This window comes from Salvelinus alpinus, chromosome 18, assembly GCF_045679555.1.
Source record: "Salvelinus alpinus chromosome 18, SLU_Salpinus.1, whole genome shotgun sequence".
In the NCBI taxonomy this organism is placed as follows: domain Eukaryota; kingdom Metazoa; phylum Chordata; class Actinopteri; order Salmoniformes; family Salmonidae; genus Salvelinus; species Salvelinus alpinus.
In genome coordinates, this window is record NC_092103.1 from 44,746,586 (window position 1) to 44,774,026 (window position 27,441).

Sequence of the window (27,441 nt, forward strand, 5' to 3'; positions counted from 1 at the left end):
TTGTAAAGTATTGACAACACATCATCCTCAATGTGGGATAAAGCCTAACAGCACTTATAGTATAGTAATGAAGTGATAATAATAATGACAATAATAACATTAATAATAATAACAATTATAATAAACAAAATTTCAACAACAACAATGACTAACCATATTCCTATAGTATTTCCAAATGGGCCACAGCTGGATAATGCCCTCACAGCACCAACATCTGTTGAATAAAAGCAAATGTCACAACTTATTCATAATTCCTATAGGCCTACACTCTTAGAAAAAAAGAGTTCCCGAAAGGGTTCGGCTGTCCCCATAGGACAACCCTTTTTGGTTCCAGGTAGAGCCCTTGTTGGTTCCAGGTAGGGTTCTACCTGAAATATAACCCATTTGGAACCAAAAGGGTTCTACCTGAACAAAAAGGGTTCTTCAAAGGGTTCTCCTATGGGGACAGCTGAATAACCCTTTTAGGTTCTAGATAGCACCTTTTTTTTCTAAAAGCGTAGCTATACATCATGCATTGAAGTGCATGTTTTGTTTTGGTCCTATACTTAGCCTACATACTTAGCTTGAAAACACCACAGACACGTAGCCTTGTGTTCCATTTAACTTCAAGGGTTCTCTGATTCTCTTTTGGAGGCGGAACGATTCAGTTCCATGGCACTGAACACACAAACAGTGCGCACCAATAGCATCCCGCAGCAGCAGAATAGTGCAGAAAAAGTGGTACTGGGAGGGCAAGGGGAGGGCTTCTCTCCAGTTGCCTCAATCTCGGTTTCGCCCTCTTCAAGAGACTATTCACTCGGCATGGCACATTAACTTTAAAGCTCACGTTGGAACGACCCTCTCCACTCGACGTCTCTGGATTTACAGCACTTGCTTATTACTTTATTTCCTCGGCAATATTGTTATTTGGGAGTCGGAGAATTCACCAGAAACTCAACGCTTTGCGTCGACGCTAATATATGTGTTTCCATCCCGCACGATATAGGGACACGCTAAACCACTCTAAATTGAGCAGGTGACAACCTTAAACCGTTCTTGACAAATGTGTTCCTTCGCTATGTCACGATTTAGTCTGTAAACTTAAAACGTTTTTCATTGAACAAACACCCAATAGGCTATTTATCACCGCGCAGTAAAAGTAGAAAATCCCAAGTCGTGTCTATTAACTACTCTTTCCCTCTGGTTTTGCCTCTGCAAAGAAGTTCAGTGTGCAACAAGGAGGGGTTTGGGGTGGAAAAGACCACACTGTCTGTGACCATACATTGTTATGGAAATTGCAACAGGTCTCGAATCATTGGAGAGACGCTTCTCGGCAAGGAATCATTCTGCCTGTTCAAAGATGCTGGACGGTATTAAAATCGAAGATCATTTTAGAACGGGAGCGGCCACTTTGGGCGTTATGATCGGTGAGTTTACGGACGGACGGGCCCATATTATCTCTCAATATTCAAAAGTAAAGATATCATATAATATCTGTGGGATTTAATGGATTCATTCTCCTCTTCGTCTCATATGCCAGCCTGTGACGGCAGGGCTTTACAGAACACTTGGCATACACCTGTAGCAATAAGCTACAAATAAGAAGCATTATAGAAATTCTGATTTCATATGGCCTATTCAAATGATGTATGCAAACCCAACAATAACTTTAACCTAACTATTCTCCTGACATCGATGTTAGTGGCAGGTTTAACTAGTGGCAGGTTTAACTGTTGCTTATGCATTATATTTGTGAGTAATTTAGTAAGTTTGTGCAACAAAGCTACGCCTACTAATATTGTTTTTATCTCCCCTAACATGACAACTTTTTTAATTGAGTATAAAATCCTTGACATGATGTATGTGAATCTAAAAAGGTCCATAAATTAAAATGTTCGTTTATCACCCAGGTGCTGAATGCCGTCATCAGGCCGTCTGTGAGGGATGTCAGCGGCCTATATCCGACCGATTTCTGATGCGGGTCAACGAATCGTCGTGGCACGAGGAGTGTTTGCAGTGCGCCGTGTGTCAACAGCCGCTTACCACAACTTGCTACTTCAGAGATAGGAAACTCTACTGCAAAATTGACTACCAACAGTAAGCACATATATCTTTCTATTTTTCATTGGTAATTGGACCATGGTCGACAAATCGAGTGGGCTATAACACCAAACTCGTTTGCCTTTAGCGCGCTCCATATTGGCGGAACTCTTTCTTTTCGCATTTTGTATCAAATACATAGTGGGGATTTTTATCTTATACAATCTCTTACTCATGTTTGTGTTCCATTCGCTATGTAGCTATGTTTTTGTAAATGATCATAGAGTTTGACAATTGTGCTATGTTTGGGCCTATATACCTACTTCATAATTCTTCGAATTAGCCGTTGGAAACGAACCTAGGTTTAGGCCTATTTGCCAGAGAAGTAATATAATAATGTTAACGATTATTTAAAACACATTTGTGTGTAATTGTAACAATAAAATATACCTAATTTAGTCTTCAGTTAACGATACATTCTGTTTCATATTGAAGTCGTGCGTTATTATTTGAAGGCCTTCTAAATCTTTCTTTAAATGTCTTCGTATTTGGTTTTCGTGACTGGGAAATATAACATAGCTATTTTTGGTTTTGTGGTATTGTCATTGAAGTCAAACTCTTAAGGTAAAGATTTTTCACAGTGTATGTAGAAATTAAAGTTAAATAAAATTGTGGTCATGAAATCTAATCAGACCGTTTTGAAATGTAGCTGTTTTGACGTGGGAGTTCTATGTCTATAAACCTTGGTAAACTATATGGGGGGAAATTTGTCTGATATAAGATCAATAACCCATAATCACTGCATCAATTATTATTTTTTAAATGGTGTTTAAGAAATGTATATACGATGATCTTTGCAATATAACGTTTCTATATGGTCCGTGCTATTCGGGATCCTTGGGACGTCCCTACTCCATGGAAGTAGACATTTTAAAATGGTACGGTAATGGTTAGTGGTTAGGTTTAGGGAAGGGACGTCCCAAGGATAGAACTGACCATTTCTATACTCGCTGTTGAGTAATTCTCTTTTGTACTTTTCAGAACGAATTCTATGATTTATTTTAAACAACATAAAGAGGGATAATACTTTATCTGTCATTGTCAGTTATATTTTATCAAGCTGACAACACCTTTTATTATTACAGACAATAAAAATACAAGTATTAGGCTATAACTATTATAACAATTATTACTATATTATAATAATTATAACCTCTTGCTATTACCATGCCATAACCTTTGTGCAGTTATAACCTAGTTTTATCATTTTGTAGGTTATGTGGGGTGTTGTGGTGCTGGTACGGTTGTCTCTGTGTATCAAACTATTGGGATTTAACATTTAGTTGTATGTTACATGGTATAGTTGCATGGTCTCAATAGTTATGAGGTGACAGAATGGTAGAAATGATCAAAACGAAACAAATCAGAAAAAAATGAGGACCTAATAATGTGTTCAATGTGTGTGTGCCTTACTTTGATCGCCATGGAAAAACACACAGTTGTGATATTAGAAGATATAAATCGTGATATTAGCAGATATAAATCGTGACATTAGCAGATATACATAATGATATTAGCAAGTATAAATCATGTGTAGTTCTGAGGGGCTGCCTCTGGTGGGGTTAGCAGTTACTATATGTGGGGGCCGTGTGCAGACAGTTTGGGCAGTGTGTAGACCGTGGGGTGTTTCTCGTTCTCAGCTCACTGCACTGTTGCTCTTCATGCCTGTCAGGAAGTTTTAAGGGCTCTTTGTCCAAGGGCTTTAAACATTGCTACTTCAATCACTGCGACATTATCGCTCCCTGCTAGAAGTCTGGCAAGGAACAATGGGCGACATCCATTGCCTGTGTCTGTCTGCCATTCAGCAACCTTCCCCCGACATGATGGCAAGCAGTTTGTAGGAACAATGGGAATTTTCATAGCCGCAGCTCGGAATTCCTTCACCTGAGAAACGCACAGATCCAGGTCAAGAGTGGTCAAGAGTGGAGTACTAACGTTACTAGAAGCCATTGCTAGTGTTTTGATGACGTAAGTCATTGAGGTATATGGGGGAGGTATTTTAAACGTGTTAGTGAGAAGCTTGCCAAAAATATGAGTGTGCAAATCAAAAGGTCATGAGATTTATTTAGATGTACTATATTTATTTTTTTATCCACGTGATTTTTTTTTTTTAATGACCTGCTGTTATATTATTGTGTCATATTTGAGTTTTGGGTAGGCTTTTCTCCTAGAATTATGTCACTGCGTTCCTACATTTGCTCCTATGAGGATGTTGTTGATCAGCTGAAAGATAGTGCCTTGAGTCCACATTCAGCCTGTGTCGCTGCTGTGAATATTTGTAGTTTCATTCTGGGGTAATGCAAACAGACCGCTTAGGCCACAATCAGTCAAAACTAAATCTGATTTTTTTTAAAGTTAATATTTGGGCTTGGTGCCCAAACCATAATGAAATGCTTTGGTAGGCCTCTATTCAAACTCAAAATCTTCATTATTGGCAAAAAAGTTAACCGACTTTCTTTTGTAGCCCTGTAAGTCTCAATTTAGGATTTAAGGTGATTCACACGTTTTAATGTAGACCAGTATACTAATAGGCCCACATTGAAAACATGATATTTGAATGTTTCCATTAGTTTTCTACTGGGATTATTTTCTACTAGAAGTAGTTTGAATAGATTACATGTCTAAATGTAAATGTAATCATTACAATAAATAATTACAGCATTTTAAACTTAACTTCCAAAACATTCAAATTGCTTATAACAAGAATTTAGAAATATTTATCAGAATAGCTTTGTGTTATGCCAATTGTTGCTTTTAAGTATATATTTTTTCTCCACTTGTTGATGTAAAATTTTATTTTATTTTTTAAGACTTGTTTATGTGGGTATTGAAACAAAAACAAATTGGATGATGGATTGTAATAACATTATAGTATGTATTTATGTTGTTTTATCCAGTATTTTCCTTTGTGGTAGTCTAGAGCAGCTAAAAGCAGTGCCCGTCACTGGTCAGGCATGCTAGCTGTGCTCCTGGGGGCCAGTCCAATGCCTCTGCATGTTTAACCCTTTGTTAAGCCTCTCCATTTCAAGACACCTTTTAACGCTCACACAGCCTTGTCGTAGTACGCGCAGCCTCACTCAAACACACAACGAGAAATACACTTATCAATTCTCTCGCCTACTACAAAATAGTATTTAGTCACAATGATGGGTTACTTAGAGATGTCGTTCACACTCATTCTGACTTTTTATGGCACTCATTTAAAACACATTAGTCAGACCTAAGGCAAAGCCGGCAGCCCTGACAGGTCGCTGCAGAGAAGGAAGCAGAAAACACACGGTGCACTGTAATTATCTGTAGGCTACTGTAAATCCTAATTTTTCCATCCCTCCCCAGCAAACTAAAATGTGGTTCTGTGAAAGTTCCAAGAACATTCGTTAGGTCTCGGCAAATGTTCTCATAACACAAAAAACTGTCCAGTTGTGATGATGATTATAGAATATTTGCATAAAACATTTGCCTGATGTTGCAAGAATGTTCCTAGAACACATTTAATCTGTTCTTTAAAGGTGCCCAGAATGTTTCATTAGGTTGTGGGAACAGTCTGGTGAGAACATTAGGTGAACATCACAAAAGATATGTTCCCAAAACACAACTGTCCAGTTGTGCGGATTGTTTTATTTTAGAGTGTAAAAAAATAAATAAACATTCACCTGATGTTACAAGAACATTCCCTGGATACATTTAATATGTTCTATAAAGGTTCTCTGAATGTTTCATTAGGTTGTGGGAACAGTCGGGTGGGAATATTGTGGGGAAATCACACAAAACATATGTTCCAAAAACACAAAAAACTGCCCAGTTGCGCGGATGATTCTACAATGTTTCTTTTAGGATGCAAAAAAACATTCATCTGACGTTGCAAGAACGTTCCCAGAGGCTCTCTTACGTCTTCTTCTTTATGGTCAATCAGGAATTCCATCCTTCCTTAGACATAACTCACTTTTTTTATTTTTTATTTTACCTTTATTTAACTAGGCAAGTCAGTTAAGAACTCTTATTTACAGTGATGGCCTAGGAGCAGTGGGTTAACAGTCTTGTTCAGGGGCAGAGCGACAGATGTATACCTTGTCAGTTCGGGGATTCAATCTAGCAACCTTTCGGTTACTGGCCCAACGCTCAACCTGCCGCCCCACGCAGGGAAATACTGGAAACTGGGTTATTCACCATAAGTTCACCCAACCTCTTTATATACTGCGTACTTCTGGACCATATTTACAAGGTATCCAAAACTATGAGTGCTTATCTAGGGTCATTTTTGCTTTTCAGATCATGAAAAATAAGCCAAGGGGCCCGTATCAAGCATCTCAAATTAGGAATTATATCGGGGGCTTTTAAAAAATAATTTTTTTACACCGTATTTTATTTTTTCCGGCGTCTAAATTCTGTATTTCTGACCGGATTTATACATCTGGATGAAATAAAGCCATCATTTCTTTTAGTAGACTATATCTGAGCTTTAATTTCATTTATTTTTTCTTCAAAGGAAACATGGTTAAAGAATATGTGGGATTGAACCTGCAATCTTCAGCTCTACAGTCAGATCATTAACCCTCTGCGCCAACAGGGGATAGCTGTGGCCTTGTGGGATTTCAGCCAAATATGGTCAATCAGGACACAGGACACAATTTCTGAGTTGTTAAAATGTTCCCATCCTCTTCATATGCTGTGTACTTGTAACACTATTTTACAGTTTTCTTTCTTCATCATGTGTTGAAAGTCTTAAGAAATGGGATATTAGTTGGATAGAGATTCCTTTAAATAGCTTGTATTCCTGTCGTATTCATGTTTTTTTTAAATACAGACTCAGAACCTTCAAACTAAATAAGAAAACTTCTTGACCTTTTTCCTTATTTCAAAATCACAGCATATAAAGAGAATGGCCACATTTTTAATAACTCAGAAATTGTATTCTGTGTCCTGATTGACCATGTTCGGGCTGAAAACCCACAAGGCCACAGCTATCCCCTGGTTGAGCAGAGGGTTAATGAGGACTGTACAATACAGATGTCCTGTGCAACTGAACGTAAACATTGTATGAATGCCATCACAACTGATCATGTTTTGGGAATTTATCTCTTGTAATGTACCCACGCTGTTCCCAAAACCTAATTACATGTTCTTGGAACCTTTTTTAAAGAAGTCAACAAAGTTATTTTCTTTTAACATTCTAGCAACATCAAAAGAATGTTCCAAATATGCCAATTGTCATGTCCCCACAATGTTACCACAACCTAATCAAACATTCTGGGAACCTTTTTAAAGAACAGACTAAATGTGTTATGGGAACACTTGTAACATCAGGTGAAAGTTTTTTTGTACCCAATAGAAACATTGTAGAATCATCCACACAACTGGACAGTTGTTTGTGTTTTGGGAACATATATTTTGTGATTTCCCCACAATGTTCCCACTAGATTGTTTCTTTAGGTTGTGGAAACATTCGGGGAACCTTTAAAGAACAAATGAAATGTCTTACAGGAACGTTCTTGCAACATCAGGTGAATGTTTTACACAAACATTCTATATTATTCACTATGAATGGACAGTTTTTTTGTGTTATGAGAACATTTTCCGCGACCTAACGAATGTTCTGGGAACTTTTCAGATAATTTCTTTTGGTTTGCTGGAAAAATATAACTGGTGCATTGTGTTATTACATTACCTGGAACCCTAATGAGAACGTTTGGGGAATGTTTTGTGGTGGTTGTAACAAATGTTGTTTACAACATTTTAGTGAACGTTAGGAGAACACTATTTTTTGTTGTAAAAAATATAAATATTTATCAAAAACATCTGAATTGGGATGTTATCATCCTAATGTTAAATAAAACCCGAAATAAAACTTTATAGGAATTTTATGTTGACACCTCCATCCACTCTGTAAATGGTTTTAATTCACAAGTGGCTTTTTGTTTTTCGAACATTTTACTTCATGATTTTTTGTTTGTGTGTTCATTTTGAGCCGCCAAATGATTTCTGATTAATGCCACTATGCTATTTCTCGACCACACTGTGAGCTTCTTTGCAAGTTGTGTCAAATGGAACATTTAGTAGCTGCCTAAATACTGGAGCAGTTTTCTACACACAGTTGGGTCTAGTCGTTAAACTAGTTCTGCAGCTGTTGCAGTTCTAGGCTAATTGCAATGCTATTATGTGTCGAAATATATTTATTTTCTGGACTTTTTACCCGGATAATGTTTGTCAACAGGCTACTTTTGAAAATGTGTTTCGTAACATTATTTCACCTCTGGGGATAATGTTTTCTGTGACATTTGTGGGAAGTTGTACAGAATGATAGAATGATTTGCATGGATTGAAACTTTGACGCAATACCTGCATCTTATTCAATATAACAATATAACAAATAATATATGGTATTTAGCAAACAATTGTTTTTGTGCATACATTTTATGTATGGGTGGCCCCAGCGGCGATCAAACCCGTGGCCTTTGGCGTTGGAAATGCCATGCTCTACCTACCTAGCCACACAGGGACACATATTTGATTTGTATCTTATGAGAAAATGTCAATAAATGTTTATATTTTTGCATGAGATGAGACTGTGTGCTGGGTTTGGGGGAGAGTAGACAGTGATGTCATTTCACCATAGAATAACACAGAGCTGCTCCAAACCTCACCAAGGCTAACATGTGGGCTCCAGCCAATTGGGGTTTAGGATGTCTCCCTGGCAACCAGGCGACTATGCAGCGGGCTTTGCGTGAAATTTGGAGAGGAATTCCGTGTGTGTGTGTGTGTGTGTGTGTGTGTGTGTGTGTGTGTGTGTGTGTGCGTGTGTGTGTGTGTGTGTGTGTGTGTGACTTTGAGAGTCATTTATTTGTTTTCAGAACAAAGGGAGAAAGCAGAATAATCCTCTGGGAAATACATTCAATATCAGTATTTTTGGTCACCATCTTTCCAGAACACAAAAGCAGATCGTTGGTTGAGAATAATAGTGGAGGTGCATCTCAATGGATTAAATCATTTTCTGTAAATGTTGGATGTTTTCCCACTAAACATTTTACCCAGAAAGACTGTACCTCCATGTACAGTGCCATCAGAAAGTATTCACACCCCTTGTTGTTAGAAAGTGAGATTTAAAATGGATTTAATTGTCATTTTTTGTTGTCAATGATCTACCCAATATACTCTGTAATGTCAAAGTGGAAGAAAACTCTATAGCATTTGTAAAAAAAATATATATATATATGAAAAGTAAAACACTTATATATCTTGATTAGATGAGTATTCAACCCCCTGACTCAAACACATGTTAGAATCACCTTTGGCAGCTATTACAGCTGTGAGTCTTTCTGGGTAAGTCTCTAAGAGCTTTGCACACCTGGTTTGTACAATATTTGCACATGATTATTTAATAAATTCTTCAATCTCTGTCAAGTTGGTTGTTGATCATTGCTAGACTCTAGTCTTGCCATAGATTTTCAAGACGATTTAAGTCAAAACTGTAACTAGACCACTAAGGAACAGTCAATGTCATCTTGGTAAGCAACTCCAGTGTATATTTGGCCTTGTTTTAATTTATTGTCCTGCTGAAAGGTACATTTGTCTCCCAGTGTCTATTGGAAAGCAAACTGAACCAAGTTTTCCTCTAGGAATTTGCCTTTGCTTAGCTCTATTCTGTTTCTTTTTATCATAAAAGAAACTCCCCAGTCCCTTGCCGATGACAAGCATACCCATAACATGAAGCAGCCACCTCCATCCTTGAAAATATGAAGAGGTACCCATCAGTGATGTGTTATGTTGGATTTGCCCCAAACATAACACTTTGTATTCAGGACATAAAGTTCATTGCTTTGTCACGTTTTTAGCAGTTTTACTTTAGTGCCTTATTGCAAACAGGATGCATTTTTTAAAAATATTTTTTATTCTGTACAAGCTTCCTTCTTTTAACTCTGTCATTTAGGTTGGTATTGTGGAGTAACTATAATGTTGTTGATCCATCCTCAGTTTTCTCCTATCACAGCCATTAAACTCTGTAACTGTTTTAAAGTCACCATTGGCCTCATGGTGAAAACCCTGAACGGTTTCCTTCCTCTCCGGCAACTGAGTTAGGAAGGACGCCTGTATCTTTGTAATGACTGGTTGTATTGATACGCCATCCAAAGTGTAATTAATAACTCAAAGGGATATTCAATGTGTGCTTTTATTTATTTTTTACCCATCTACCAATAGGTGCCCTTCTTTGCAAGGCATTGGAAAACCTCCCTGGTCCTTGTGGTTGAATCTGTGTTTGAAATTCTCTGCTTGACGGAGGGACCTTACAGATCATTTTATGTGTGGGGTACAGAGATGAGATAGTCATTCAAAAATGATTTTAAACTCTGTTATTGCACACAGTGAGTCCATGCAACTTATTATTTGACTTGTTAAGCAAAGTTTACTCCTGAACTTATTTAGGCGTGCCATAACAAGGGGATGAATACTTATTGACTCAAGACATTTTGGATTTTTATTTTTAATGAATTAGTACAATTTTCTAAAAATAAAATTCCACTTTGACATTATGGGGTATCGTGTGTAGGCCAGAGAAAACAAATCTCAATTTTATCTATTGTAAATTCAGGCTGTAACACAGCAAAATGTGTAAAAAGCCAAGGGGTGTGAATTCTTCGGGAAGGCACTGCATTTTCTAGTTGTGGGCAATCCTGACATGGAAAAACTGTAGCTCCGGACGATTGTTCCCTGGCGATGGAATTCTAGGGGCGCTTTGTCCGTTGGGTCAGGGCTCGAACCCTGACCCTCTTTTAGCTATGTTTATATTACTTCTGCTCAGAAAATATTTCTCAGTTTACAGAGACAACAGAGCAACCCTCCTTCTTGAACAGTAAATAAAAAAACTTTAATTAATAATGAGGAAGAGTTTTGAGATATTTTTTTTAGCAGTTTTCTCTGAAAATAAATGCCATATTCGTCACTCATTTCAATTCATGCAGATCTGACAGGGCATGTTCGGTTTTTAGTAAACCCTCAGCGTGTCTTGAGTGGTCGATGCTGAAAAGAGCAAGCGAAACACAGTTGTTCAGTCCTGTACACACACATCCCTCGTGGGTGATGATGTTCTTTGTTGTGCTGATGGGGACTTTTTTTGGTCAGTGGCCATTAGCGAATCCTTCTTTTTAAATGTTGTTTTTTAATTAACTAGAGCTCAGGACCCCGGTTTTTAAAATGCTGACTAAGAAGATTTTTTTGACCTGCCTGCATGTTTCTAAGACTACACTATCCTTGACCCCCCCACCACCACCCCCCCATGTCTTATCCACCCACAGGGAGAGAAACAATATTTATACACCTACTGTATATGAGCGTGGTAGGCTTTTAACTATGGTCCATCAACCAATACAGGCCCTTTCTTAGGGACTGTTGAGTTCTATGGTTATGTGGAGCTTTTCAGGGATGTTCTCTCTACGTGAAGAGATTAGAGCGTCTCCTGTTCTTTTTGGCCAGTTGTCCTGGATTATTAGCGAACACAGAAAGCCCTGAGGTATTTGCACGTCCGTCTATGGGAGGTTATTTCAGACAGAGCAAGTGGAGAGCATTTAGCTGTTCAATCAAAGAATTACACCGAGTGATTTGAAGAAAAAGTTATCGTTTTAATATGTATGTATGTATGTGTGTGTGTGTGTATATATATATTCAGAAGAAAATAGCCCAAGTTAGCAGCTTGTACAATATTGACACGATATTGCTTCAGCTTGCCTGGCCTCTGGCGCAGCAGTGTGTTTAGCGTTGCTTTAGCATGGGCGTGCTCAGTAAGGAAGTATCTAGTTTCATATCAACACATCCTTCTCAGTCCTACCATCCAAGTGTGGTGATGCAATTATCTATCATTCCATAATGTGCATACTTTCCACTCTTCTATCTTTACTGAGCTGTCTTTTCTGCTTCTGTACCAAACCACTCCGTTGTTTTCGACGCCATATTGTTGGTGACAAGATTATCCTCGTGCTCTCTTTTTTTTTTTTTAACAGGATACATGCATTTTTCTTTATTTTAGTGTGCAAGGTACAATTTTGTTGACAAATCGTTGCCTGGTCTCCAATTGTTTTTTTTAAGGGCACTCCAAAATTACTAGTAAGAGTCATCCAAAATACGGTGCCCGATGTTTCCAGAATAATGACTGAGAATCAGTTTCAGAAACCGCTTTTCTTTGACGTTTTATTACGGTACGAAACTAATTCATAATGAACCTTTTTGCGCTTTTCTCAAAATTGTCCGTCACAGAGCACTTAAAACAAAAGGTCCAGGCCTGAACCCCTGGAAGTCATTTGACGCTAGAAACAACACAGCCTCTTCCTCCCTAAAGGCTTGACAACCTCGATGTGACTGTTTATGTGTTAATACTATAGTTTGAATAGCCCATTCCTGACCCTGTCAGCAAGAGCGATCCATCTCTCTAACGAGAAAAGGAGCGCGGTGTCACAGATACAGTATGAAGGCTCCCATGTATGGGGGGGGGGCATGAATGAACCAACTGAAAGCCGGGGATGATCAGGTGGCCATGATGGGGATCAGATTGGGAATCTAGCCTGGACACCGGGGTTAACACCCCTACTCTTACCATACATGCCATGGGATCTTTAGTGACCACAGAGTCTCTTATGTACCACAAGTACCTGACGCTCAGCTTAAATGTACACAAGATATTCAAGAGTCCACTGTTCATTATTTTATTCAATTTCACAATCTTGACTGGGTAGTGAGATGTCTTCTGTAGACATATTGAGCAGGGAAGCAACCCCCGATTCATGTGAAGACAGACGATGACGCACAAAGCTCCTACCTCTGTAAGTCACTCTTACTCACAGGCAAATATGAGTAAAATTACTTTGACCTCCCCCCCCCAATATCATTCAGGTAACGTGACGGTTCTGTAAGATGTTCATGTTCTCTCTGGATGGCCCTTTTTCGAACACACACGTGGAATGGAGTCAGGGAGCTAGCCTCCGCCACTTCCTGTACGCTATCTTCCTTTCCACCGTAGTGGAATGCTTCTCCAAATACAGCGTCCCCACCTCTTCTTCCACCGGGGTGCGAGGAGTGGCTGTCACCACTGTGGCAAGTGCTGCCGTGGCGGCGCTGTGTACCCAGAGCCCAGCTCTCGCACCCAGACGCCACATTCTACCAGCGTGTGGAGACGCGGGCGCAACCTGACAGAGCACCCCCCCCCCCCCACGAGAGTATTTGAGTAGAGGGACTGCTCCTTGCCCATAGCCACGTAACTACGGGTGGCATAAACACGTAACTATGAGTGTCATAACATTTTTCATGATTAATGACAATCCACTATCACCATGCAAGCAGAGTGAAGCCACTTGAGTTACATGTTAACCCATAAGAGATGTGAAAGAGACTGGGTAACATGTTAACCCATAAGAGATGTGAAAGAGACTGGGTAACATGTTAACCCATAAGAGATGTGAAAGAGACTGGGTAACATGTTAACCCATAAGAGATGTGAAAGAGACTGGGTAACATGTTAACCCATAAGAGATGTGAAAGAGACTGGGTAACATGTTAACCCATAAGAGATGTGGAAGAGACTGGGTAACATGTTAACCCATAAGAGATGTGAAAGAGACTGGGTAACATGTTAACCCATAAGAGATGTGAAAGAGACTGGGTAACATGTTAACCCATAAGAGATGTGAGAGAGACTGGGTAACATGTTAACCCATAAGAGATGTGAAAGAGACTGGGTAACATGTTAACCCATAAGAGATGTGAAAGAGACTGGGTAACATGTTAACCCATAAGAGATGTGAGAGAGACTGGGTAACATGTTAACCCATAAGAGATGTGAGAGAGACTGGGTAACATGTTAACCCATAAGAGATGTGAGAGAGACTGGGTAACATGTTAACCCATAAGAGATGTGAGAGAGACTGGGTAACATGTTAACCCATAAGAGATGTGAAAGAGACTGGGTAACATGTTAACCCATAAGAGATGTGAGAGAGACTGGGTAACATGTTAACCCATAAGAGATGTGAAAGAGACTGGGTAACATGTTAACCCATAAGAGATGTGAGAGAGACTGGGTAACATGTTAACCCATAAGAGATGTGAGAGAGACTGGGTAACATGTTAACCCATAAGAGATGTGAAAGAGACTGGGTAACATGTTAACCCATAAGAGATGTGAAAGAGACTGGATAACATGTTAACCCATAAGAGATGTGAGAGAGACTGGGTAACATGTTAACCCATAAGAGATGTGAGAGAGACTGGGTAACATGTTAACCCATAAGAGATGTGAGACTACTCTGAGCTATCACTGATAGCCCCTAACCCCTGCCCCCACCTTCCCACTTTTTCATATACCCCCTCTTCATCTTCTAATGAGATTAGGTTACCCCATGTTTCTGTAGCGGCTGACTGACACTGATCTGTAATTTTACCACTAACTGTGACACTAAGCTCCCCTCCGCTTTGTCCTCAACGGAGGGCCAACGGAAGACCTGGCTCCTAATCCCCTTATTTGTGTCAAGCACGGAGGAAAATGGTGGAAAGAACAGTTCAGAATGGGATGGGGCTCTATAATTACACCCACCCCCCAACCAACAAAACCCTCCTTGGCCAAATGAGCATGAGAATTATATCCCCCCCGGTGCACTTCAACAACCAGCTCTGCCAAGAGTATTGATTTGGCAAAATTCCCTGAAGTATCTTTTCATCGTTTGGTGTCGGGGCCTTTTTCATATTTCCAGTTTTAAAAAGTCAGTGGTTGCCAGTTCTGTCTGTTTTCTTTTCAGTTAGACTCTTTAAAAAAAAAATGTTGTCCTGGCTTTGCTAATATTGCTTTTCAATTCTAGATCTCCCTCTTTCTCTCTTCAGGTTGATACGGTGTACTTGAAGGATGAAAGGAAGGAGTTTGCTCCTGTGTCGTTGTAGTTGATCATTTCCTCTGTGCTGTATTAATACCATATCGTTGCACGATTAGTTTTGCGTGTTGAGCATTAGGGGCCAAAAGTATGGAATGGACATGAGCCGTGTTTAAATAGCAAAGAGACTTGGAGAAAAAAAATGTAGGCCAACCTCCTCTTCCACGGTCCATTGAAGGCCAACGGCGAGAAAGATCATGAATTCAAATGATTTAAGGTTAAAAAAAATATATATTAAAAAAATCTGTTGCTGGAAATGCTGGCGTTTTAAAGTGGAGGTAAATAGGGGGACGTGTTTGGATGGTGGTCAACGGTCTGCCGTCACCACATTTGGCAAATATCATGAGAAACACAAAGGCCTTGCCCCCCCCCCAACCTGTCGCTTCCAGGAATGCCACAGGAAAGCTCCCTCGCTGGTTTTCCTTTGAGCACAGTGCCTTGAAATGGACTGGGAGGTGTAGCTTCAAGATGCCACTCTTTCTGTATGGAGCCTCTGCAGTCTGCACTCCTTCTCCCTGTACGGTCCTATACTCTCCTATATGGACCTGGGCATCGTACATTCCTTTGTGCACACACCCTGGTTGGTCATGTTTCCACGTGGGGGAGTCTACCCATGGAAGGGATTTTATGGGGGGGGGGGGGTTTATTTATTTATTTGGCCTTTCTAGAGAGTTTTTCCTAGCCACCGTGCTTCTACACATGCATTGCTTGCTGTTTTGGTGTTTTAGGTTGTGTTTCTGTACAGCACTTTGAGATATCAGCTGATGTAAGAAGGGCTTTATAAATACATTTGATTGGTTTACACCTCCAGGTGTTTTGGAAGTCTGTTTGGGCAAAAGACCAGACGCACTGAAACAAATGTCGTTCCTCTAAAAGTCCCATCAGGCAGCCTGATTTTCAGATATGTCATTTGAACAGGACAATTAGGGAAATTGTTCTTATTTCAAAGCATGTAAACGTTTTAAACAAACTATTATATTCATCTGACTATCCACAATAATTGTATTATTGTGTGCATGTAACCGAGCTCATTGACTCGCTCTCAGTTATGTGGGGAAGCAGGTGGTCTAACGGAGCCTTGGCTGGCATCTACCTCCCTAAACCCTCTCCACCACCTCCGGTAACAAACCACCACACCCGACTCCTCCGCATTGAGCTTCAATTCTTCTTCATGTGAGTTAAGGAGACAACGTACTGAGAAAAGACGTAGTTGCAAAACCTCTTTATCATACGTCATTATAGCACTTTAGACTCATATAAAGAGAAGTTAAGGAGTCTTTAAGGAGGAATTTATTGTGAAATCTTTGAGGCTTATGGAAAATGATCAGCGTAGCTGTAGACTTTACATGACTAGTGAGGATATACTGCCTCTGACACCTTCTAGCTTTATATATCGGTATATCTTTATGGTGGAATCTGTTGCTAGGAAATCGGTGTAGATTTCTGCACAAAGCGTCTCATTGCGACCTCAGACACTCCACTTTATCTTCCTTCTGTCTGGCTACGTGTTCCTCCCTGTTACATAAGACGATAAAGCCTGTCAGTGAAACTGTGGAGCCTCTTAAATGTTTTGCTATCTGCCCCCTCTGTCCAAGCCAACCATAATTCATTAGTAAACGAGAAGGCATGCAGGGTGTCACATTGTAAAAATTAACAGCTTTGTTTTATTAGAAACCAGAAGATCTAGAGTGTTCTCCATCTATCAAAGGGAAGGAAGTGTACTAGGGAGTAAATCCAGGACCCGGGCACAGCGGGCTGTCGGTAACTCTAAATATGCTCCATCCCTCTCGGAGTGCGAAGCAGGGGGAAAAAACGCTCAGTAAACCCAAAGAAACAACACTGGGACCAGTAATAGCTCCTTAAAACCCTCTCTGTTTTGAGTATTGCAGAACTCCGTAAAACCCTCTCTGTTTTGGTATTGCAGAACTCCGTAAAACCCTCTCTGTTTTGGTATTGCAGAACTCCTTAAAACCCTCTCTGTTTTGAGTATTGCAGAACTCCGTAAAACCCTCTCTGTTTTGGTATTGCAGAACTCCGTAAAACCCTCTCTGTTTTGGTATTGCAGAACTCCTTAAAACCCTCTCTGTTTTGGTATTGCAGAACGCCGTAAAACCCTCTCTGTTTTGGTATTGCAGAACTCCTTAAAACCCTCTCTGTTTTGAGTATTGCAGAACTCCTTAAAACCCTCTCTGTTTTGGTATTGCAGAACTCCGTAAAACCCTCTCTGTTTTGGTATTGCAGAACTCCTTAAAACCCTCTCTGTTTTGAGTATTGCAGAACTCCGTAAAACCCTCTCTGTTTTGGTATTGCAGAACTCCGTAAAACCCTCTCTGTTTTGGTATTGCAGAACTCCTTAAAACCCTCTCTGTTTTGGTATTGCAGAACGCCGTAAAACCCTCTCTGTTTTGGTATTGCAGAACTCCTTAAAACCCTCTCTGTTTTGAGTATTGCAGAACTCCTTAAAACCCTCTCTGTTTTGGTATTGCAGAACTCCGTAAAACCCTCTCTGTTTTGGTATTGCAGAACTCCTTAAAACCCTCTCTGTTTTGGTATTGCAAAACTCCTTAAAACCCTCTCTGTTTTGGTATTGCAGAACTCCTTAAAACCCTCTCTGTTTTGGTATTGCAGAACTCCTTAAAACCCTCTCTGTTTTGGTATTGCAGAACTCCGTAAAACCCTCTCTGTTTTGAGTATTGCAGAACTCCTTAAAACCCTCTCTGTTTGGGTATTGCAGAACTCCTTAAAACCCTCTCTGTTTTGGGTATTGCAGAACTCCTTAAAACCCTCTCTGTTTTGGTGTTGCAGAACTCCTTAAAACCCTCTCTGTTTTGAGTATTGCAGAACTCTTTAAGTATTGCAGCTGATCGCCGACCACTCTCATGGCAAAAAAAACAAAAACAACCCTCAGTGAACATTTAGCAGATAGGGTTTCATGGCCTCCCGAGCCACTTCAGTCAACCCTTGCCCCAACACCGCTCCTCCTCCCCTCTCACCCCATGCTCCTCTAACTAAAGTGATTTGTGCCACAGGTCCTCTGACCCCAATGGAGCTTGAAAAAGAAGAGTTTTTATTGAGCAGATCTAAATAAATAGAGCTGCATAGGGAGGGAGGGGCTTGGTGTCTATGATTAATATAGGGAGGGAGGGGCTTGGTGTCTATGGTTAATATAGGGAGGGAGGGGCTTGGTGTCTGGTTAATATAGGGAGGGAGGGGCTTGGTGTCTGGTTAATATAGGGAGGGAGGGGCTTGGTGTCTATGGTTCGTATAGGGAGGGAGGGGCTTGGTGTCTATGGTTCGTATAGGGAGGGAGGGGCTTGGTGTCTATGGTTCGTATAGGGAAGGAGGGGCTTGGTGTCTGGTTAATATAGGGAGGGAGGGGCTTGGTGTCTATGGTTCGTATAGGGAGGGAGGGGCTTGGTGTCTATGGTTCGTATAGGGAGGGAGGGGCTTGGTGTCTATGGTTCGTATAGGGAGGGAGGGGCTTGGTGTCTATGGTTCGTATAGGGAGGGAGGGGCTTGGTGTCTATGGTTAATATAGGGAGGGAGGGGCTTGGTGTCTATGGTTCGTATAGGGAGGGAGGGGCTTGGTGTCTATGGTTAATATAGGGAGGGAGGGGCTTGGTGTCTATGGTTCGTATAGGGAAGGAGGGGCTTGGTGTCTATGGTTAATATAGGGAGGGAGGGGCTTGGTGTCTATGGTTCGTATAGGGAGGGAGGGGCTTGGTGTCTATGGTTAATATAGGGAGGGAGGGGCTTGGTGTCTATGGTTCGTATAGGGAGGGAGGGGCTTGGTGTCTATGGTTAATATAGGGAGGGAGGGGCTTGATGTCTATGGTTAATATAGGGAGGGAGGGGCTTGGTGTCTATGGTTCGTATAGGGAGGGAGGGGCTTGGTGTCTATGGTTCGTATAGGGAAGGAGGGGCTTGGTGTCTATGGTTCGTATAGGGAGGGAGGGGCTTGGTGTCTATGGTTAATATAGGGAGGGAGGGGCTTGGTGTATATGGTTAATATAGGGAGGGAGGGGCTTGGTGTCTATGGTTCGTATAGGGAGGGAGGGGCTTGGTGTCTATGGTTCGTATAGGGAAGGAGGGGCTTGGTGTCTCTGGTTCGTATAGGGAGGGAGGGGCTTGGTGTCTATGGTTAATATAGGGAGGGAGGGGCTTGGTGTCTATGGTTCGTATAGGGAGGGAGGGGCTTGGTGTCTCAGGCTAATATGAGTTCTGTAGGACTAAGTGCTGCTCCAGCGATGACAGCTGAGTGTGTATGCCGTTGTTAGTCTGTGTTGCAAGCCTGGCCTCTTCTTAGTCCACAGAGACAATGTTTACGCCCTTGTATGCTCAGAGGGGGATTATGCAACCTGACAGTTGTGAAGGGTGTATCTCCCATTCGTTGTATAGAGGTTACTTAAGGATACACGCTTGAAAGGTTTTTCATCACTTTAAAGGAATGGCTTTATCATTGAAAAAAATGCTGTGTTTGCCATTTTGTTGTCTTAAGTATGAAATATGAATCTTCGCTTTCTTAATGTCTTTGTATCTTAAATACTAACTTGTCAAGCACTTTGCCTCCTACTGCATTAGAACAAAAATTATTAGCCCAGGTTCAGTGCTCAGAAGGATTTAGAGGCAGATAAAATATTGCCCTTCCTTGGCACGCTTTCTAAGTCTCTCCCCAGTGACCTTAAAACACCTGACTTGGCATGAGAAGGACATCAGCCAGTAGCAGGATAGGAGGCTGGAAGTGGAGCACATCTCTGTCCACGCATCCTTTATAAATAGCAACCTAGCCCTGCTCTGTTAGATTCAGAGGTTGTACGTGGAAACTGATACTTACAGGAGAAAAGCCAGTTGATGGAGACGTGTGTTTTCTTCACATCGTATCGCCCTCCCTCCCCTCCCTTTCGAACGGAACCCTCTGTGTTCGACCACCCCGGGAGGTCCACAGGGTTGGGCTCAGACGCATGCCGAACATTCTAAGTGGACGATGTGAATGTGGTGCCAACATGGGCGGCTTACTCTTCCATTCCCTGGCTCCGACAGGTGGACGGATCCAGGCCTTCCCTTGCTCTTAATTCCCTCCTACCATAACTTCCACTCGCTTGTACTTTTTAATGAATAAAAAAAGATATATTTCCTGCCACTCTTGGCTAGGTCTTCATTAGTTTTGTGCGTCAATCATTTTTCATTTAAATTTCATTTTTCTCATCGAAGTGCTTCTGAAATATAAGGCCAAATTCTAACTTCACATCAATATGTGATTCACGTGTAAGTTTCATGGCTGTTTAGGTAGAATTCAGCCCTTACTGTTTAGGTCGACTCCCCCTGTGCTGGTCGACTCCCCCTGTGCTGGTCGACTCCCCCTGTGCTGGTGACTTCAGACTCCCCCTGTGCTGGTCGACTCCCCCTGTGCTGGTCAACACCCCCTGTGCTGGTCAGGGGGTCTGTGCTGGTCAGGGGGCCTGTGCTGGTCAACGCTCCCTGTGCTGGTCAACTTCAGACTCCCAGCGTGCGAACGGAGCCTTGCTTTCGGCCCAGGCTGTGGATGGCAGTCTGTTTTAGGGGGTTGTCTCTTGCCCCAGCAGTAGGTAGTGCTCAGCGTAAAGCCATACACCCCAGCAGTAGGTAGTGCTCAGGGTAAAGTGATACAAGCCTCCCCTCCCCCAGCATTACTGCTGCTTTGACACGACCCATCGGGGGAGCTGGTGAGGGAGAAGAGGTGCGCTCAGGCCTCCCGCTGGGCTCGACGCCTGGGATGGCATGATACAAAGAGTCCCTCCATGCCTGAACACATGGAATCTCCTACTCTGCTCTATGTCCAATTGGCTGATCTGAACCCTGTTTAAAGGTACCTCCTGGGTGACCTGAGGTCCTCTGCCACCGTGAAGCATCACCAGTTTGGTGCTGAAATTGTTGTTGTGAACGGACTAATCTCCACGTAGCTACAGTATTGGAAGGGTTGGCTCTGACAGAAATACTGCAGCCTGACTGATCTTCACATAACTACAGTATTGGAAGGATTGGCTCTGACAGAAATACTGCAGCCTGACTGATCTTCACGTAGCTACAGTATTGGAAGGGTTGGCTCTGACAAATACTGCAGCCTGACTGATCTTCACGTAGCTACAGTATTGGAAGGATTGGCTCTGACAAATATTGCAGCCTGTTTTTTTTAGCCTTCTCTTTTGCTGCGTTGTTGCCTTTTATTAGTCATTATTTCAATTATCTTGAAGGCTCGTCAGGTGCCCATAAAACCTTAGCATACACTTATTCTTCGGGGGGGGGGGGGGTTCAGAGGAACAAGTATCTCTTTACACTCCATAATGGCCTGACGCTGCATCTGAACTTTGCTCTGGAAGACGGATAATTCAATTTCCTCTTGTTATTGTTTTTTTGCTTACCCAGTATCCCGTTGCTTTCTTTGTGTGGTGTCTCCCCAAATATTTGCCCTTGACTCTGTGGTGATTTATAGTGTGTCTCTCTCTGTAGTTGGATATTGTTTGCAGTCATGTAAGACTTGAGGGATGGCCTTTTGCTTTGCTTTGACTTCACTGTTGATATGTAAATCATTAAGACGGCAAACCACATGATTACGTGGTACAGTATGACGATGACACCACTTACATTTTGGGGGGGGGGGGGGGGGGGCGTCCTGTCCTGTTTAAGTTTATTGATTGTTGCTCACAGATAAAACAGAAGAAATGGGAAATTTACATTGTAAAAAAATAGCGTAGTAAATAGCTAAAAATAACACATACATAGTACATTTTGAGTGGTTTAAACACCAAACTCATCCTTTTTTAAAATTTGAGGCCAATCACTCTGACACCTTCCTCCATCTTCCTCCACCTCTGCTGCGTGGTATGAAGTGTGTCCTGTGTATTCACCATGAGCAGCACTCCACCCCTCAGGTTGGAATGGCATGTGTGTGTTAGTGAGAGCACTGTCAACACGGCGGTGCGAGCCGAGCCTGGACCGGGTGGCCTGGGAGAGTTTTCGAGAGCAGGCGTGACCACATGACGCCCTCTCACCTCACCGCATTGCCACCGCACTCGTGGCTGACACAGCCATGCAGGAAAAGTAGTGTCCATCACCCACCCATGCACACACTCCCATGCATGCCAGGTTGACTTAACAGGTTGACCTAACAGGCCGACTTAACCGGTTGTCTTAACAGGCCGACTTAACAGGCCGACTTAACAGGTTGTCTTAACAGGTTGTCTTAACAGGTTGTCTTAACAGGTTGTCTTAACAGGTTGTCTTAACAGGCCGACGCAACAGGTTAACTTAACAGGCCGACGTAACAGGTTAACGTAACAGGCCGACGTAACAGGTTAACGTAACAGGCCGACTTAACAGGTTAACTTAACAGGCCGACTTAACAGGTTAACGTAACAGGCCGACTTAACAGGTTAACGTAACAGGCCGACGTAACAGGTTAACGTAACAGGCCGACTTAACAGGTTAACTTAACAGGCCGACTTAACAGGTTAACTTAACAGGCCGACGTAACAGGCCGACTTAACAGGTTAACGTAACAGGCCGACGTAACAGGTTAACTTAACAGGCCGACGTAACAGGCCGACTTAACAGGTTAACTTAACAGGCCGACTTAACAGGTTAACTTTACAGGCCGACGTAACAGGCCGACTTAACAGGTTAACGTAACAGGCCGACGTAACAGGTTAACTTAACAGGCCGATGTAACAGGCCGACTTAACAGGTTAACTTAACAGGCCGACGTAACAGGCCGACGTAACAGGCCGACGTAACAGGTCGACACAACAGGCCGCACACACGCACACTTTTTATTATATTGCAAAACAAATTGGTCAGTTTAATTCTGCCAGAATGAGGAATGCCTTCCAATGCATTTTAGTTTGAGTGAACTCCCTAAATGTGAACTGGTGGACCAAAATTCTCTACCTCCTGGGTACAAATACCAACGCCGCACGCACGCACGCAGGCCTGGGGCCCAGTACATGGCTGCTCGGCTGACCCACTGTGAGATAAGGGATCTCAGAGAGCCGTTGGGAGCCAACATGTTTGAGCTCTGTGGGAGGCAGCTTGATGTGCACTGTTTGGGGAGGAACGTTAGAACACACCCCCTCAGAGAGAGAATAGGCAGTGATTGGTCAACAGTAGGGATTCTTCAAAAAAAGGCTTTGTTGTCATTCAATGAGAGACGACTTGTTTTCATGCACATTTTTTCATTGAGAAATACTGCACCAAACATCTTAGTTAAATTTAAAATTGCGTTACTAAGATCTCTTCGGCAAAAATGTCAAAATTAATGACAGATTTCTTGAGCTATCTTAGATTAATTTGGACTATTTTAAGGAAGCTACAGTGTCTCAAAATGGACAAAAAGTACCATTGCTGCTTTTTTCTCATTTTTCATGCGAAGGTATTTTATTAAGGGGGTATGGCGAGCACACTCGTTCGGTTTGCCTAGCCGACTTCGACTAGCCGCCAGCTGAATCGAAGCATGCTGAAACCTTAATAGTTCTCCGACCACCTCTGCTGAAAATGCATGGTGGGGGTTTTAAACCTTGATGAACAAGTGTTTTGTTTGTTTACACGATGTTAGCAATGTCTAATCAGATGCTAAGCTATTTATGAAAAACAGACTCGAGAGTGATAATCATTAGCATGTGTTATTGAGGTGCAGAAATATGATGAATTCTTCTGACTCAGTGACTGTCATTTTTCCCATGATGCATCCCAGCTTCCCATATGTACTGTAAGGCGGCCTAGTGGTAACCCTATTATTTGGTTCATTATGTCTCATGTTGTGTTCTCCCTCTGTGATTCTACTAAGCCTCTGCGTCATGATGTGCATTGTAGCGCCTTGGCATCTCAGTGGAAACTATTAATCCTGCCCCCCCTCCTCCACCTGTGCTAATATGTCTCCACTCATTTTCAATAATTCTTTGTTTATCATGTTATTTTGTTGGCGAGACTGTTTGTTTAAATCCAGAGCCCACTAAAGAGAGGTATTTTGTTGTGTGGACCTCGTTAACCATCTGATTTATGACACATCCCAAGGTGGGAAACCATGTTACTGAGAATACAGTTTGTTGTATTGTTGTATTAATTATTGTTGTTGCCATAGACAACTGGAAGGAAAATAAGAAACAGATTCTACGGGCTTGAGAACAATGACCGTATGAAGAAAAGAGAAAACTTCACCTCGTGTTTTTTGTCTTTGTCTCATTGGGCTTGTCATGTCCTTTTTCTCCATGTCCAAGCCTTGATCAAACCACAGCTCGGTTTGAGTTTTTAGGATCAGATTTGACATGTTTCGCTTCTAACAACAAACAGTATGTTTTTCAGTTGTAAGCTGTACATTTGATTCACTGGCGTAAGGCTGTTTGGTTCTACAGTTGAATTACTGATAAAAATCAGAGTAACGATTTGTATATGCAGAAGCTCATCTTACTCGGACACCGTTCTCTTCCAACAAATAGTTGAGAGTGGTTTCTAATTGTTTTGGCTTTAAACTTCGTTCTTGTTGCTGTTTCATAGTTGTCCCACCAATTCCTTGTTTTAACCGTTTCGACAGATAGAGAGGACCTGACTATGCATTGGATCCATCAGTGTAATGTTGACTCTGTGATTTGCTCAAGTGTGTGTCTAGAGAACCATGAAAATCAAATCACTTACGGGTCCTTGTCCAACAGAGAGAAAACAGAACAATAATAGAAGGATAATAACATGAGGAATAAATACACAATGTGTGTAACAGGTCTAAGGCACTGCATCTAAGTGCTAGAGGCGTCACTACAGACCCTGGTTCGATCCCGGGCTGTATCACAACCGGCCGTGATCGGGAGTCCCACAGGGCGGCGCAAAATTGGCCCAGCGTCGTCCGGTTTAGGGTTTGGCCAGGGTAGGCCAGAATTGTAAATAAGAATTTGTTCTTAAAACTTCTTGACGCTACCCATCCCTTTAGCGGGATAATTGTCATCAACAACCGCTGAATTGTAGAGCACCACATTCAAATAATATTACTAAAAATATTTATATTCATGAAATCACAAGTGCAATATAGCAAAACACAGCTTAGCCTTTTGTTAATCCACCTGTCGTGTCAGATTTTGAAAATATGCTTTACAGCGAAAGCAATCCAAGCGTTTGTAAGTTTATCGATCGCTCGACAAAACATTATGAACACCTAGCATCAAGTAGCTTGGTCACGAAAATCAGAAAAGCAATCAAATTAATCATTTACCTTTGATGATCTTTGGATGTTTTCACTCACGAGACTCCCAGTTACACAATAAATGTTCCTTTTGTTCCATAAAGATAATTCTTATATCCAAAATACCTCCGTTTGTTTGGCGCGTTATGTTCAGAAATCCACAGGAAAGAGCGGTCACGACAACGCAGACAAATTCCAAATAGTATCCGTAATGTCCACAGAAACGTGTCAGACGTTTTTTATAATCAATCCTCAGGTTGTTTTTAAAATATATAATCGATAATATATCAACCGCAACTGTCTTTTTCAGTAGGAGAGGGAAAGGCAATGGCTGCCCAAACTCTGTTGCGCGAGCAAAACTCATGCGAACACCTGACGTGATGTTATCTTTCTCGCTAATTTTTCAAAATAAAAGCCTGAAACTATGTCTGAAGACTGTTGACACCTTGAGGAAGTGATAGGAAAAGGAATCTGGTTGATATCCCTTTAAATGGAGCAAAGGCAGGCTATGGAACATGGAGTTTTCAAAATAGAAGCCACTTCCTGGTTTGATTTTCCTCTGGGTTTCGCCTGCAGTATCAGTTCTGTTATACTCACAGCTGATGTACTGGACCGTACACACTAGTCTCTTTAGTGCCTTGCGTTCGGATGCCAAGCAGTTGCCATACCAAGTGGTGATGCAGCCAGTCAAGATGCTCTGGTGCAGCTGTAGAACTTTTTGAGGATCTGAGGGCCCATGCCAATTCTTTTCAGCCTCCTAAGGGGGAAGAGACGTTGTTGTGCCTTCTTCATGGATGTGTTGTTGTGCTTGTGGGCCAGGATAATTCTTTAGTGGTGTGGACTCCGAGGAACTTGAAGATCTCAACCCGCTCCACTACAGCCCTGTCTGTGGATAGGGGCGTGCTTTCCTGTTGTCCACGATCAGCTCCTTTGTCTTGCTGACATTGAGGGAAAGGTTGTTGTCCTGGCACCACACTGCCAGATCACTGACCTCCCCATAGGCTGTCTCATCGTCGTCGGTGATCAGGCCTACCACCGTCATGTCTTCAGCAAACTTATTGATGGTGTTCGAGTCGTGCGTTGCCACAAAGTCGTGGGTGAACAGGGAGTACAGGAGGGACCTAAGCACGCACATCTGAGGGGCCCCCGTGTTGAGGGTCAGTGTGGCAGATATGCTGTTACTTACCCTCACCACCTGGGGGCAAACCGTCAGGAAGACCAGGATCAAGTTACAGAGGGAGGTGTTCAGTCCCAGGCTCCTGAGATTAGTGATGAGCTTTGAGGGCACTATGGAGTTGAACGCTGAGCTGTAGTCCAATGAAAAACATTCTTACATAGGTGTTCCTCATCCAGGTTGGTGAGGGAAGTGTGGAGTGCAATAGAGATTGCCTTATCTGAGGACTGTTGGGGCAGTATGCAAATTGAAATGGGTCCGGGGTGTCTGGGATGAAGGTGTTGATGTGAGCCATGACCAGCCTTTCAAAGCATTTCATGGCTACAGATGTACAGGGTGATAATCATCTGGACAGGTTACCTTGGACAGGTTATCATGGGCAGAGGGACTCTGGTGGTCTGCTTGAAACATGTAGGTATTACAGACAGGGTCAGGGAGAGCTTGAAAATGTCAGTTAAGAAACTTGTCAGCTGATCAGCCCATGCTCTGATTACACATCCTGGTAATTCATCTGGCCTTGTGAATGTTAACCTGTTTAAAGGTCTTACTCACATTGGCTATGAAGCCGGTGACTGATGCGGTACACTCCTCAATGTTATCAGATGAATCCCTGAACATATTCCAGTCTGTGTTAGCGAAACAGTACTCCAGCTTAGCATCTGCCTTATCTGACTACTTTTTTATTGACTGAGTCACTGGTACTTCCTGTTTAAGTTTTTGCTTGTAAGCAGGAATCAGGAGGATCGAGTTATGGTCAGATTTGCCAAATGGAGGGCGAGGGAGAGCTTTGTACGCGTCTCTGTGTGTGGAGTAAAGGGATTTCTGATCAGTTATAGTGAAGACTCGTACATGTTATCAGAAGGGCCCAATTTTCCAAGCTGTTTAAAGGCACAGTCAACTTAGTGTATGTAAACTTTTGACCCACTGGAATTGTGATACAGTGAATTATAAATTAAATAATCTGTCTGTAAACAATTGTTGGAAAAATTACTTGTGTCATGCACAAAGTAGATGTCCTAACTGACTTGCCAAAACTATAATTTGTTAACAAGATATTTGTGGAGTGGTTGAAAAACGAGTTTTAA

The 27,441-nt window shown here is 41.9% G+C and overlaps 1 protein-coding gene across 1 annotated transcript in view; it reads left to right on the forward strand.

Annotated features, from left to right (window-relative positions):
* Window positions 1–731: 731 nt before the first annotated feature.
* LOC139544392 (LIM homeobox transcription factor 1-beta-like) overlaps window positions 732–27,441 on the forward strand; it is a 92,564-nt gene continuing 65,854 nt past the window's right edge. Inside the window, exons 1-2 of the mRNA XM_071351430.1 lie at window positions 732–1,406; window positions 1,890–2,076. Coding sequence (XP_071207531.1) covers window positions 1,268–1,406; window positions 1,890–2,076 — 326 coding nt within the window. The 5' untranslated portion in view covers window positions 732–1,267. The remainder of the gene's footprint in view (window positions 1,407–1,889; window positions 2,077–27,441) is intronic.